General features: G+C 35.3%; 1 protein-coding gene across 1 annotated transcript in view; it reads right to left on the reverse strand.

Annotated features, from left to right (window-relative positions):
* LOC145694696 (ATP-binding cassette sub-family C member 5-like) overlaps nucleotides 1–11,713 on the reverse strand; it is a 78,070-nt gene extending 66,357 nt beyond the window's left edge. The window contains exon 1 of the mRNA XM_081771212.1: nucleotides 11,590–11,713. Within this exon, the coding sequence (XP_081627338.1) occupies nucleotides 11,590–11,657 (68 nt within the window). The 5' untranslated portion in view covers nucleotides 11,658–11,713. The remainder of the gene's footprint in view (nucleotides 1–11,589) is intronic.
* Nucleotides 11,714–14,313: the final 2,600 nt, after the last annotated feature.

A 14,313-nucleotide genomic window follows, 5' to 3' on the forward strand; every position in this document is an offset into this window, starting at 1 on the left:
CATGTGCATTCCAAAAATTGAAAGAAAATTTGGAAGAAAAAAGAAAATGTAATTTTGTTGCTGTTAGTGCAAATGTCTTCCATACAAAATGACTTCAAGGCATTCTATGATCGGTGTATATTAAAAAAAATCTTACATATAACTTTGGGAGAACAATTTTGGTGATGCCAATGACTTTGCCAAGATAAATAAAAATATTATCTGTTGGGATAATATAGATAAAGCGCAGAAAAGATAAATAAAAAATATTGGTAAAGCTATGATAAATATAGATCAACTTTTTGACAAAGTTGTCGTTGCCAAAAAAAAAAAAAAAAAGACCTAAAGTGGGAACCTGGAAAAAAAAGAGAAAGAAAGAAAACGACAAAAAGCTATCAAGTGAAGAAAAATGGATGCAACATTTCAGCCATACTAAGCAAAATGACATCCCAATGTGCAATCTTCAGCTGATAGCAGTGTTCGTATTTTGAGGGAAAGTTCCCTAATCTAGGGAAATTTCATAGGCAAATTTAGCAAAAAGGGAAAAAGGGAATTTTCTCGATAAAACGCGAAAATGCAGGGAAATTCTCGCGCTGACTAATTGACCAATACAAATGCCCAAATTTTTATTTGTTTTTCAGAAATAAACCAATACAATATCAATAGTTCATGTGTGTGTGTATGTGTGTGTGTGTCTGTGTCTGTGTGTGTCTGTTCAAGGTAATATAATTTACAGCCATTGTTGGCTGAACGTGTTGGAGTGCATTTTTTGTAAATAAAAAAGTGAAGGAAAAAGCAAAATAGAAGCAAAAACCAAAGGAACAAAACAAGTGAGTCGTTCAGATGCCAAACCGATTAACTCCATCAAACGAGATTTTTCAGTAGAGGACATTTTAGTAACTTAGATACAATGTATTTAAATAAGAGTGATCAGAACGTTTACGCGTTCTAGGGACAAATTATTACGCTATGGTGTTAATCGATTTTGCCTCTAGAAAGAATGTATCCTTTCCAAGTCCAAAATGTGTAGAACTAGAAAACAACCAAAAATGGAGTTAATCGATTTGGCTTCTGAACGTCTCAAATGTGGTTAGCATTTCCTTGAATAGCTAAATCAATCTTACCACAAAATTTCTGTCATAAAAATTGGACACTCAATAAACTAGGGAAAATTTAGTGAGAAAAGGGAAAATTTTGTCTGTCGAGGGAAATTTTCTTAAGGAAACCTACAAACACTGGCTGATAGTTGAGTACATCTTTTGCCTTCCCGGAACATCAGCTCCAGTAGAGAGAGTTTTCTCGTTGATGAATAACGCTTGGACAGATGACAGAGGTTTGATACATGAGTCAACAGTACTTGCATTGATGCTTGTAAAGTAAATTTTGGACTTTTTTGCAGTGAATTTTATAACAAAATAAAAACAAAAAGGACATATTCAGAAAGGTGCAGTCAATTGAAAACTATCAGTGGTTTAAAAAACAATCTTTATAGCACTGCTCTATTGCACGTCTGTAGCCGACAGACACGATAGTCTACTGAAAGCTTGCTTGAATTTACCCAAATGGCTGGCAAGTTTTCTGGAATTAGCTTTAATTGGAAAACATATTATATAGACGTATCAAGTACTGTAATAGAAAAAAAGTAGCAATGTAATAAATATTGTGGTGTATTTTAATCCCCCCTTTTAGTGTCCCGGTTAGTGAACAAAAAATATGGCAACGGGGGATTTAAACCCCAAAATCCGCTTGCATACTCCACTATGATTAACTAAAATATAATATATAATATTGATAACATTTCTATATGTATATTGGAAACATAGGAAACGTACACTCTCTTTGATTTCGGAAATATAACATGCATTTAAAATTATCCAATCTCATGCATCTATTCGAATAATTATTTAAACATTTATCCATTATTTGAATAATTATTTGAACACTTATTCATTACTCGAATCATTATTTGAACACATATTCGTACTTGAATACTTATTCGTTATTTGAATAACTATTTGAACACTCACTCATTATTTGAATAATTATTTGAACACATTCGTTATTTGAATAATTATTTGAACACATTAATTATTTGAATAATTATTTGAACATTTATTCATTATTTGAATAATTATTTGAATACATTCGTTATTTGAATAAGTATTTAAACACTTATTCATTATTTTAATAATTATTTGAACACTTATCCCTTATTTGAATAATTATTTGAACACTTAGCCGTTATTTGAGTAATTATTCTGACCTAACACTATTCGCTATTTGAGTAATTATTTGAACAATTTTCCATTATTTGAATTCGATCAACTATTCCTTATTATTCGAACATTTAATTAGACACGTATTTATTACTCGATTAGTATAAATTAGTTATCGAATATTTATATCGAACAACTGTTCACTACTCGAGTAATTGTTTGGTTAATCTGTTAGAACTTTAATCAAAATAGGCGAAAATTCGATTAGATCAGCTGAAAATTCGATTAGATCATAAAATTTAAAAACTGAAACTATTGTACTCTACTGTCAAAGTTCCTCAGACAACTGGATAAAGTAATTAGTAAACTTTCCTGCAAAACGTGACGCTGCAGATATAAATAATGATTTTTGTTTTTAATTTACTATCATGAAAGAAAATTCTCTGCTTAGCACCACGTGGCTTCCCTCATCCTAGAACGATACAATGTAAGTTCTTGACACAATAACAGGTAGAAACAAAGAATATAAAACCGCAATTGACTAAGGAGATTTACTTTACCAGCCTCTAGTCTCTTTCTCTTATTTTGCTAGCGCACTGTGGTCAGACTTATCATCTATAATAATTCGTACTATATGTACAAATAAATATAAACAAACAAATAAACAAATAAATAGAAGCATAAGTTGACACCTTCATTGCAACTGAAAGTTTACGGCTTCGAATTTTTCAACACATTTAAAATAAGTCGGAACACCGCCATTGCAAATTTACGAACGACGAAAATGTGCGACGAACGACGAAAGATTTTCTCAAAATTTATTTGCAGCTAGGACCTACAGTTATAATGTTATATTAACTGATTGTACTGGCTGTTACAATGTACTGTAATTAGACATTGTAGTAGAATGTTCAGTTATGATTAGCATAGGGTATTTTCATATAGTTATTAGTCTACATGCATAAAATGAGATAGCACTCAAAAAAAGGTACTTGGAAAGAGCTGACTTTTTCAAATTATCAATCATAACAAAGTTTTCGAACTCTTATTTTTGTACAGGTGGAATATAATTTTGCCTAAATTGCCAAGTTTACACTATTTTGTGATATGTATGGAATTGCATCTTAAACGATTGATAAAACAACAAACTGATGCACAGAAGTGTATCTAACAGCAAATCTACTTAGGTAAGTAAAGCATTATATTTCTTTTGTGAATACATTTGATTTTGTTTATTTAATAATTCCTTATAGCAATCACCACTCCTAACTAGGATTATTATGCGAGTACATCACGGTTTGAAGATTATTATCCTGATGTTTCGCCAGCTTACTTTATGTCCCTGTTTTCAATTATAACAATATTTTCACCCCTATTTTGTGTGCCCTTATCTTCATTGCAGTATATTTATTCTGAAACATTATTTTTGATATTACACTTTTACATTAATAGCTACAAACGTAAGCTTAATTTATAGTACGCTTGAACATTAATAGAGTGTACCCTTTCACTGAATACAGTTTACATAAGTTATAATCTTTGGATCTAAGATGTTTGTTATCTCCCTATGATCACTGATACTTTGAACAGAAATAAAATGTTGGTTAGATCATTTTTACCGATGGAAGAAGTGAAAGGGGACCTCTCAACAAAGTGTGCTGGCTTGGAGGATCTATCTTTCACCAAAGTGTCCCGGCTTAGAATATCAGGAAAATGGTAACCTTATTCTTAAGTAAAACACTAACTACATCTTAGGAGAGGAATCTAATATTCAATCATTGAACTACACCCGAACCGGAAATCGAACACGTGATTACGCACCTCAAGGACACGCGTGTTGTCCATTAGACCAACAAGGAGGGTGACGTACCATGTTCACTTATTAGGTCTTTAGATTATATATTCTTAGACAAAGGAACAGGAGGCAGTCGCGTAATGAAAGTTACACATGGATCAGAAAGAAATTCAGATGAAACACGTTCAGAGCCCAGGGAACGTGACAATCCCGCAAACAGTAGACTTTTACATAAGTATGTTATCAGTATAGGAAAAGTTCTTGGGTATGTAATTCGTTAATACGCACAAGAAGGGAAATCATATCGCAGGATGCATCAATGGCTCTCAGAAACTTCTGCACTTTCTGTCCTATTATATGATTAACGTTTATATGAATAATCGATATGGTCCAATTCCATTTCGCCTACAACTTTATCTACCACTGATTTCTCCAATATAGAATTTTCCGCCATTTTAGGTAAGATCAGTGGTGTCATTTCATTTTTTAACAATCGGTTCTCTCTATATCTATCTATCTATATATCTCTATCTATCTATCTATCTATCTATCTATCTATCTATCTATCTATCTATCTATATATATATATATATATATATATATATATATATATATATATATATATATATATATATATATATATATATATATATATATATATATGAGAGAGAGAGAGAGAGAGAGGAGATGAATAGATATAACTCTCTTACGAAACAAAGCATATAAAGTAGACAAAAGCAAATCTTTTACTGGATACTACAAGGAACAAGTAGGAACCTACACAGCATCCTAATACAAAGTGGTGTGACGAAATTAGGTAGCATTGCAAATATCTTGGAAACGTATTACCCAAGATTAGATGTTTGTTAGAACGTATTAGAAAGACCTTAATCCAGCAATGGATTGACAATTGCTGATAATGATATGTGTGCGTTTCAAATATAAATAACCCTCACCACTACACTCATGTGATCCCAGTTTTCATTCTTGATATCTGACCATTTGAGATCCAGAAATCAAAGCTTATACCTTGTTCCAGGAGATCATATGTTTAACCCTGTAGCTGTAAGAATTTCTAAAAATAAAGATAGTTAAACTAAAATTTACTGTTCCTGGGAATAACTGGGTAAAATTTGCTGTTAGGTCTGGGCATAACAAACAGTTCCGCGAATTCAAAATATTTTAACAACCGGTTCTAGCGAACCGGCGCGAACCGGCTAAATAGCACCACTGGGTGAGATGGAACTTCCCATCTTGCCTAATCCCATCTCGCCATGATGACGAGGGAATGTATGCAGTAAAGAGGGAATTTCTGTACTATATTATTAACAATCAATACTACGAAATTGTGAAGTTATAAACACATTTGAAGTTAAAGAATCTAAACTATTTATTAACTTGTATCAGAGACGATATATTCGTATGAAAATCAATAACATAATATCAATATTGGCGCAGTCTCTGCCAGCTGCACCATCAATATATATAAGAACGACAAGAATAAAGCACATTAATGCGCATACCAAACTGAAGCATCGTATATAAAACAGTACGCAACTTCCTTCTCCTTAAATAAAATAAAATAAAATAAAAACTTATATGACTATTATAAGACGCGGCACAACGTGCGGGATTATATCGATATTTCCACTCCCTAGTCTATCTTTGAAGTTTTTGATACATTCATTTAATGTCCTTTAATGCCTTATTTTGCTAGACAGAAAGATTTTCACGATTTAATGTTTTTGGCAATTCATTGGAAGATTGTTCTTCTTGCAAAGTCTGGATGAAAGAAAATGCATTCGGGTTGTGTCTGCGAAATTTTCTATATTTCGTGTTGCCATGAGACAAGACTTAAAGCTGTCACGTTTCGTCTCGTGAAAACACTCCCGTCTTGTACAGATAAGTCTGTCTGATCTCAAAGAGTTCTGTCTCATCTTATTTCCGAGATAGGCTTGACGAGACGCGTCATTTTGTCGCGTCTCGGAAAATTAATGCAAGGCAAAACTCGTTAAGAACAGAAGTAAATAAATGTAGGTCACCGTACTAAACTTTCTCGCTTCCAATTGAAAGATATACTACTGTAGGATTACTAGTAATATACGCTTTTTCAATGAAATATGAAAACAAGAGATTAGACGTTTTCGAAAAATCTCATCCCAAAAACCTTACCGGTACCATATCAGTAAACTATCATTTCTTTATTTGATTTTATTACAAATCGTCAATAAATGGTTTATGCCATATTTTAGGGTTTGCAATGAAATATTTGTGAAATATGAACAAGCTCGTTGTAGAGACCTGCACGGGCCGAATTTTTCGGCCCGAGCCAAATACTGCCCGAATGTACCTAGGCCCGACCCAGCCCGGGCCCAAAAAGTTTTGGAGATTTTCGGCCCGAGCCCGGCCCAGCCCGATAAGTTTTTTAAAATTCTTGGCCCAAGCCCGGCCCGGCCCCGATGAATTTTAAAAGATTCATATTGTAATATTTTTTCACGGGCACACTTCTTCAACGTTTGCCTTTATTCTAATTATCGTTTGGGGCCGCGGTGGCTCATTGGTAGAGCGTTCACCTCTGGTGCTTGGGGTCCCGGGTTCGATCCCAGCTCCCGCCAAGTGAACTTTGTGGTGGACAAACACCGTGTGCGTGGGTTTTCTCGGGGTTCTCCCGTTTCCTCCCACTTTCTTCATTCCACCATTTCATTCATTACTCATCATCACCGTCTCCTTTAGCCTAACCGGCATAACCGTGGGACGTAAAACTCAAAGATTTCATTTCATTTCTAATTATCGTTTAACGAAAATCAATAATTATTAAAGAATTGCAATTAATCGGCCCCAGCCAGTCCCGACCTGAAGAGAAATCAGTGTCGGCCCGCCCAAGCCCGGCCCGGCCCAAAGAAATAACAGAGTCTGCCCGCCCAAGCCTGGCCCGTGCAGGTCTCTAGCTCGTTGTAAGCTCTTCATAAAATGTCAATCAGAAAAAAACAAATTCAACAGTTAAAGTAAGTTTTCTGAGAGAAGTGTTGAAAATGACTCGCTATAAGATAGTTGATAAAACATGTAGAATATTACTGTGAAATAAATATCATTGGAGCTTCTTTTTAGAAAAAGTAATACGAACAAAATTCATCCCTATTTGTAATTAGTCCTTCTAGAATTTTGTGGGGGAAATGATTGTGCTCTATTATAGACTAATTAGTTCTAATTATATGGCAAATTGTGAACTCAAAGTAAAGCCTCCATAGCTGTTTTCCGGAAAAGCGTTCGTGTAAACTCGGTAAATTATCATTTAAGAGTCATTCTTTCAAAACTAGATTAACTTCAATTATATTATTTTTCAATTAAACATTCCTCATATATGAACAAAATGATCATAAGAGTTGTTTAAAACATCTTCAAAAATAATTTTTAAGAAAAACTAATTACTCTTTCATAATATTTACTCAAGGGAAATTAATTATATCGAATTGTAAGTTTGTTAATGAATCACTAGAGTTGTGTTCAAGAAAAGGCTATTTTGTGAATGAATATTACTACATTAGTAACGTTTCTTCCGAATTTTTCCTACGAAAACGGAATACGTTGCAGGACTTTGAATCATTTGTGATATATCAAGATCACAATAATAGTCTTCCAAGACCATGGTATCAAAAGAATTAACACCTATCAATCTTCCTTGAGGTTTTGTGAAAAATGAGTTACATTACTCTATAGAGCTGTAAATGAAGGATTTATTGATGAAATACGAAGAAAAGTATCAGAAGTGTTTTCTGTAGAAAGTTGATCTTACAAAGCACATTGCTGTCAGCACTTTATAGCACACAAAGGGAAAAGAAGGAATTATGCAACGTTGTAGGGTTCTGAACGAAATACTTATTTCTGGAACATGAATAAAATTGTTTAAATGGTTTCTGCAAAAAAAAATTTTTTTAAAAAAATCATCCTATCAGTGGACAATACCTTCTAAATTTTTCCACGACAAATGGTTGATGCCATATCATATCATTAATAGGGACATATTTGTTTGATTTTTATTATAAGAATACAAATTATAGTAGTATAATAGTGGCTCTGTGTATTACTGAGTACAGTTTCTGCCGCTGGAGTTGTTGGCTGCTACAGTGTGTCTCAAAATTGAATACTTCATGATTTTTAAATTCTAAAATTTCGCTACATATAGGACTGCACGACATACCAATGTGTTGCGACACACAGGTTGGAAACCACTTTTAGCTTATTCACTTCGTAATCTGTAAACCTTAGGTTCGAAACCCGAAACTGATGACACTGGCTGAGGTTTGTTCGGGAATTTTTTGATCCCATCACTGGGGCACTTTATTATATAGACCGCGGCATGGAATGTGTATGAGACGAGAATCGATCTGCCTCGTCTCGAAAAATGTGCAAATTTGTTTCTATTGGAAGCGGTTTGTCTCGTCTCGAATATCGTCATTAAAATTATGTCTTACTTCGTCTTGTGCATAAGTACTTCCCGTAAGTAGAAAATCACTGCTTGACAACTGCATTTGGAACAGTGTTAAATATATATATATATATATATATATATATATATATATATATATATATATATATATATATATATAAGTGAATAACCTAGAACTTGTTTCCACAAGTAAACCAATCTGAAATGTGTCAAAAATGATAATAAATAGATTATTTGAATGACTTCGGGTTTACGTATCAACTCCGTGCATACAAACAAGTGTGAATAGCAAACAGAAATGAAGACTTTTTGGTTTGGGTAATTTAATTTTTGTCGTGAGAATATTACCTCGGTATTTCACAAAAGCATTAGACCTAAGGGAAACTGCCAGGAAATCTCAACATAGATGAGGTCTACAATAGCGCGAGTTAACTTTATTTTCTTTATTACTCTTCTACCATGCCAGCGATATTTGTTACGAGTTTAACATCACTTTCCAGTGCCGAAACTATATGAGACGTGGACCCATTATTCAATGTAAGATATGAGCATATGTGCTCTCTCCGGATTGGATCTAAATCTACGCGCTTCAGAAGATTTTTTTGCTAATCACTAGAGTCAGATCAATGAATTTACTGCATACAGTATATTAATATTTACGAAACAGATGAAAAGTCATTAATACATCGCATACTCGACAACGGAATATGGATTCCATTTTTAAAGGAAACCGTCTGAACAGAGGCTAAATATTAAAGAAATTATTCTGGTAATCACTTCGATGGTGCACATTCTTACATTTTCATTCTCGAAATTATACATTATCATGCACTTCCATTGCATTTATCTTGAGTTTCCAGTCTATGTCCGCCCCTAGGCACATGCCTGACATGTACGTGGGGAATGTGCCTAGTATGGTCTAGGTATGTTCCCCATGCCGTAAGCGTCAATGAAGCACAAAATTACTTTCCCAAAATATGTTAAATCGCCTATATGCGTAATGTGTTTACTTAAGGTGAGTATAAAAACACTTTAAACAATTAAAAATTGTACTCCAGGGTGGGCGCAAACCATCAAGCTTTGGATTACTGGCCGCTTGCTCCACTGACTTAGCCACGGAGACGATGAAGACAATGTCGCTTGTAAAGGGATAAATTGTTGAGTTCTTTTGAATTTGACTAAGCAGAGTACTCCTTTAACCGCGTATATTCGACGACAACCGTTTGGGATCAGATAAAATCTACTCGCCATGTAATTTTATAACACAATGACGAGTGTCTATTTACTTTATTTCATGGTTCTTCCATATTCACTTTCAAATGATCGATTTGGCGTGGGAGACCCGGGTTCGATTCCCGGCGGGAGCTCATGTGGTTCGGATTTCACGTTAATTAGTAGGTCCACGTCTCATATAACCTCGCTGCTGAACGGGACGTTAAACTCAAAATCAACCCAACTCAACTCAAATGATCGGCGACAGTTGCCATCTAATAAAGTTGATTCGTTTGTTGCTTCCAGTACACAACCGCTTAGAAAAAGAAGCAACAAATGCATCAAATATGGGAGATGAATTTAGAACACCTAAATGTAGCATGCCTAGCATAACTTGTGCTGTTAGAGTATCTGAAACAGTATGTACCTAAAGGACGTACCTAAAACATGACAGATATATGTCTCAAGTGACGACATAAAAGCAAATGACTGTTAGAGTGCGAAAGTGAGCCAGGTATATAAATGCTATATTTGTGATACATAGTTGCAAATATCAATTAGGTGTAACAAGTACCTAAAACTGTAGGTAGCTGAAGTACATACTTAGCACATGAATATCATATGTACCAAGTGTCGGGTACCTAAAAAGTAGCTGGGACACCTAAATGGCACATACCTAGCATATCCTGTGCTGTTAGGGTTAAAGGAGACGGTGATGATGATATTGAACGAAACAGTGGAATGAAGGATGTGGGAGAAAACGGGAGATCCCAAGAAATGCCACGCACACAGTCTTTTCCCCCATAAAGCCCAATTGACACGATCGGGAATCGAACGAAGGAAGCTACACACCCGACCTGAGTGCTTTACAACTGAGCCACTGCAGCACTTGGTTCCATATTTCTTACCATCTACAAGACAGGGTTGGAAGCCTACACATTATTTTCCTTTTAGAAGAGGCAAGTATCTATATATGTGTACTATGCAAATATGTATATATATAATAAAATGCCCACTTTGTGGGTGCCTAAAAAAATCGAACGTTTCTGCTCAATTCTAGGGCTATACGGTACGGGATCTATTGTATAATATGCACCGCTTAGATCCTATTGGGAATAGTATCCAGGATTATGTGCACAAAAATAATACACAGCAGTCACTCAGGTACTTGCAAACACCATGCCTCATATTACTTAATTTCGGAGTGTAAAATCTTTGTCAGTGCTGAAGTTATGGTCTCAATGGCTGTATGAGAAATAGAAATAAGTTTGTTTAACTTGGAAAGAGAATAAATAAAATCTTTCAGTTTAACGTCCTATGATTATACCCTTTAGGCTAAGGGAGATGATAATTAAGTCAAGCGAATGATGATGGAAGAATAGGTGGAATGATAATATTATAGGAAACGGGTGTAACCCGAGAAAACCCATGGACACGATGTTGTCCACCACGAACTTGCTTGGATGGGAATCGAACCAGGGACCCCACGCAACAAAGGTATGCTCTCTACCACTGAGTCACCATCCCTTCTAATGTTGATCCTGCATGATGGTCGGTGCACTTACCAACTGTGCCGGATTAAATCCCCGGTTGCAATTTGAAGCCCACATTAATAGTAGGACTGTCCTTCATTACCTCGGTGATGTATATCTCAAACTCAAACGAGGGACCTCATATATTTCAGACTGAATATCACCTCTCTGTAATAGTTAATTTCTATATTTCGCAAAGATGTTTTGAAGAAACTGGTTTTAACTTTCGGCAATAAGTGTCCTGAAGGTAATAGCATGTTAATACAAGTAACCGCTGGGAATCGAACTCAGGACATCTTGAATTACAAGACGGCATATGTACTATACTTATTTGACATCCAAGAAATCAAATATTAAATATTGGACAATAAATTAACACATGGTCATTATGTGGATATATGTACTTACTCTTGAGTTAAAGCTATTTTGCTAGACGCGAGATTTAAACCCGGGTCGATACTTCTGATCCTTTCCATTCCGATAACTGTCAGGTGTTCACACTTGTTCCACACCACACGTGAATCTGTGTATGCTCACTCGGACTCTGGGGATATGAACTAAAAGTCTGTCAATTACGTCACAGCAACTTCGCTTCTGATTGGTCGCGACTGACCTTTCTTAAAGAAGACTTTGCCGACAAAATGAATCATGTATGATTGTCACTTGTTTGTGCGTTTTCTATTTTTCCTTGTTTATAATTCTTTCTTTAAAAGAAGAAGAAGAAAAGGCATTTACGGTGGCACAGAACAACAGGTGGAAGTGGGTAATCGGAAGAGTTCGCGGGGAGAAGAACTATTCCTATCTTCAAAGAAGGGCGAGAGGAGATATCATTTTTTACTGTATTTTTTCGTACCTGAGATATCATCCCAAAATTCAATTGTTTCACAAATCTTATCAAATATATTTTTTTGGCAGTTAACGTCAGAGATTACAAAAAAAATAGTGTCTGTCTTTCTGACCATGAACAGATTTTTAAAAAAGAAAAAAGAAACTGAAATCAAAAATTAATTTTTATCTATCCCCTTTTGAAGTGTTTTTGACCTAAAACAATTATTAATTGCATGTTATATTATTTTAGAATAACTTATGATAATAAATTATTGTTTTACTCCAATAATAAGATAATATTATATATATTTTTATGATAATAAATTTATTATTCCAGATAAGATATTTTGTAATATTATGATACTAATTTCCGGCAAAAATATATTTTCCTCTTTATATAACACATATCCGTTTCAGAAATCACGTAGCATTTACGGAACAAATTCAATTAAAATTCCACATGAGCTATTCCTGTTAACTACGTCTCTCTTCTTTCTTTCCTTCTTCTTCTTGGGGGGCACGATGGCTCAGTGGGGTGCGCTTACCTCTGGTGCGTGAGGTACCCGCCTAAGTAAATTTATGGTAGACAACATAGGTTGGTTTTCTTGGGGTATTCCGTTTCCTTCCACTTTGTCATTCCACCAATTCTTCCAGCATCATTCACTTGCTTTAATCATCGTCTCCCTTAACCACAAGACCATAATCGTGAGACAAACTGAAATATTTCATTCATTCATTCATTTCTTCTTCTTGGGGCCGCAATGGCTCAAGAGCGTTCACCTCTTGTTCTCGGGATCCTTGGTTCGATCACAGCTAGTGCTAAGTGAACTTTGGGGTGGACAAATACCATGTGCGTGGGTTTTTTCGGGGCTTTCCCGTTTCTTCCCATTTTCTTCATTCCACCATTTCATTCACTTCTCATCATCACCGTCTCCTGTAGCCTACATAGCATACCATGAGACGTAAAACTTAAAGATTTCATTTCATTTTTTCATTTCTTCCTCTCTCCTCTTCTTTTTACATGGACATACGGCTGATATGCCATCAGCCATGGCTTTTAAAACTGTGTGAATCATGTTTATCATGTACAGAGAATTGCAAACATCTGAAAGTCACACAATGGAACTTATATTAATCTTTAGTGCCACGTTAGTGCTACAAACACAAAGTTAGTGCTCCTATAGGAAATTATTTAAACAAATTAGTTGTTTCTTCTTGTTTTAAGGGGCTGTGGTCGCTCAGTGGTAAAGCGTTCACCTTGGAGCGTGGGGTCCCTGTGGTTCTATCTCCGCTCACACCAAGTGAACTTTGTTATGGACAAACACCAAGTGCATGGGTTTTCTCGAGGTTTTCCCCGATTGCTCCTACTTTTCTCATTCCATCATTTCCTTCATTTCTCATCACAGTCTCCTTTAGCCTAGCTGGCATAACCGTGGGAGTAAATCTCAAAAATTTCATTTCATTATTTTCTACTTGTTTTATACTTAAAAATCAAATGTAGAACAAGATCAACCTCCAATGCAACTTTGGTCAAGAAGGAATGAATTCTATCGATTGCTTCGCATACCATATACACACACTGTCCTTGTAATTGGTTTTATCAAGTAGGAGTGTCACAGTGTACACTACGTGAAGAAGTTTAGTTTGTCACAGTGTGTGCAACCTGAAAATTGAATTTTTGCATTTCCCCTCACAATAAATTTTCAGCTTAAAAATTTCCGTAAGATGAATGAGTATTTGAAAAATAAAATGGTGAGTCCTAATTAAGTCTTGCAGTATCTTACATTTATTTGTACATCACATATCTTTATTTATGACAGTGCAATGAGAACAGATTAAGATTCAACGTGTAGCCCCTTCGTTGGACTATCTGTAGCCACATTTCTGCCAGTTTCTCGATTCCATGTTGATACTGCGTCTTAAGGCCAAAGAAGTCAGTCACTGCTGTTTTGCACTTTCTATTAGTATAGAGAACCATCAGGATTTGAGAAAGCGCGTCATGGACCAAATTATGCAATAATTTGAACGGGTGAGGTGAGGACTATATCCGGGTGTGGTATCAGGACGATATCATCAAGTTCCTGCATTTCTTGTAGCATTTCTGGAGCCGAATGTGGTTTTTCGTTATCGTGTTGCAGCAACGCGCTCTTTCGGTATACCAATGCAAGATATTTTAAGCATAGTGCACCACATATCCGCTCCGAGTGTTGGGAATAAAGGTTGACATTGATGACACGACCATTGATCACAACGAGTGATTGCCCCATCGTAGTTTCAACACATACAGAGCATAACTTTATTCTC

This window comes from Thermobia domestica, chromosome 9, assembly GCF_964235325.1.
Source record: "Thermobia domestica chromosome 9, izTheDome1.hap1.1, whole genome shotgun sequence".
In the NCBI taxonomy this organism is placed as follows: Eukaryota; Metazoa; Arthropoda; class Insecta; order Zygentoma; family Lepismatidae; genus Thermobia; species Thermobia domestica.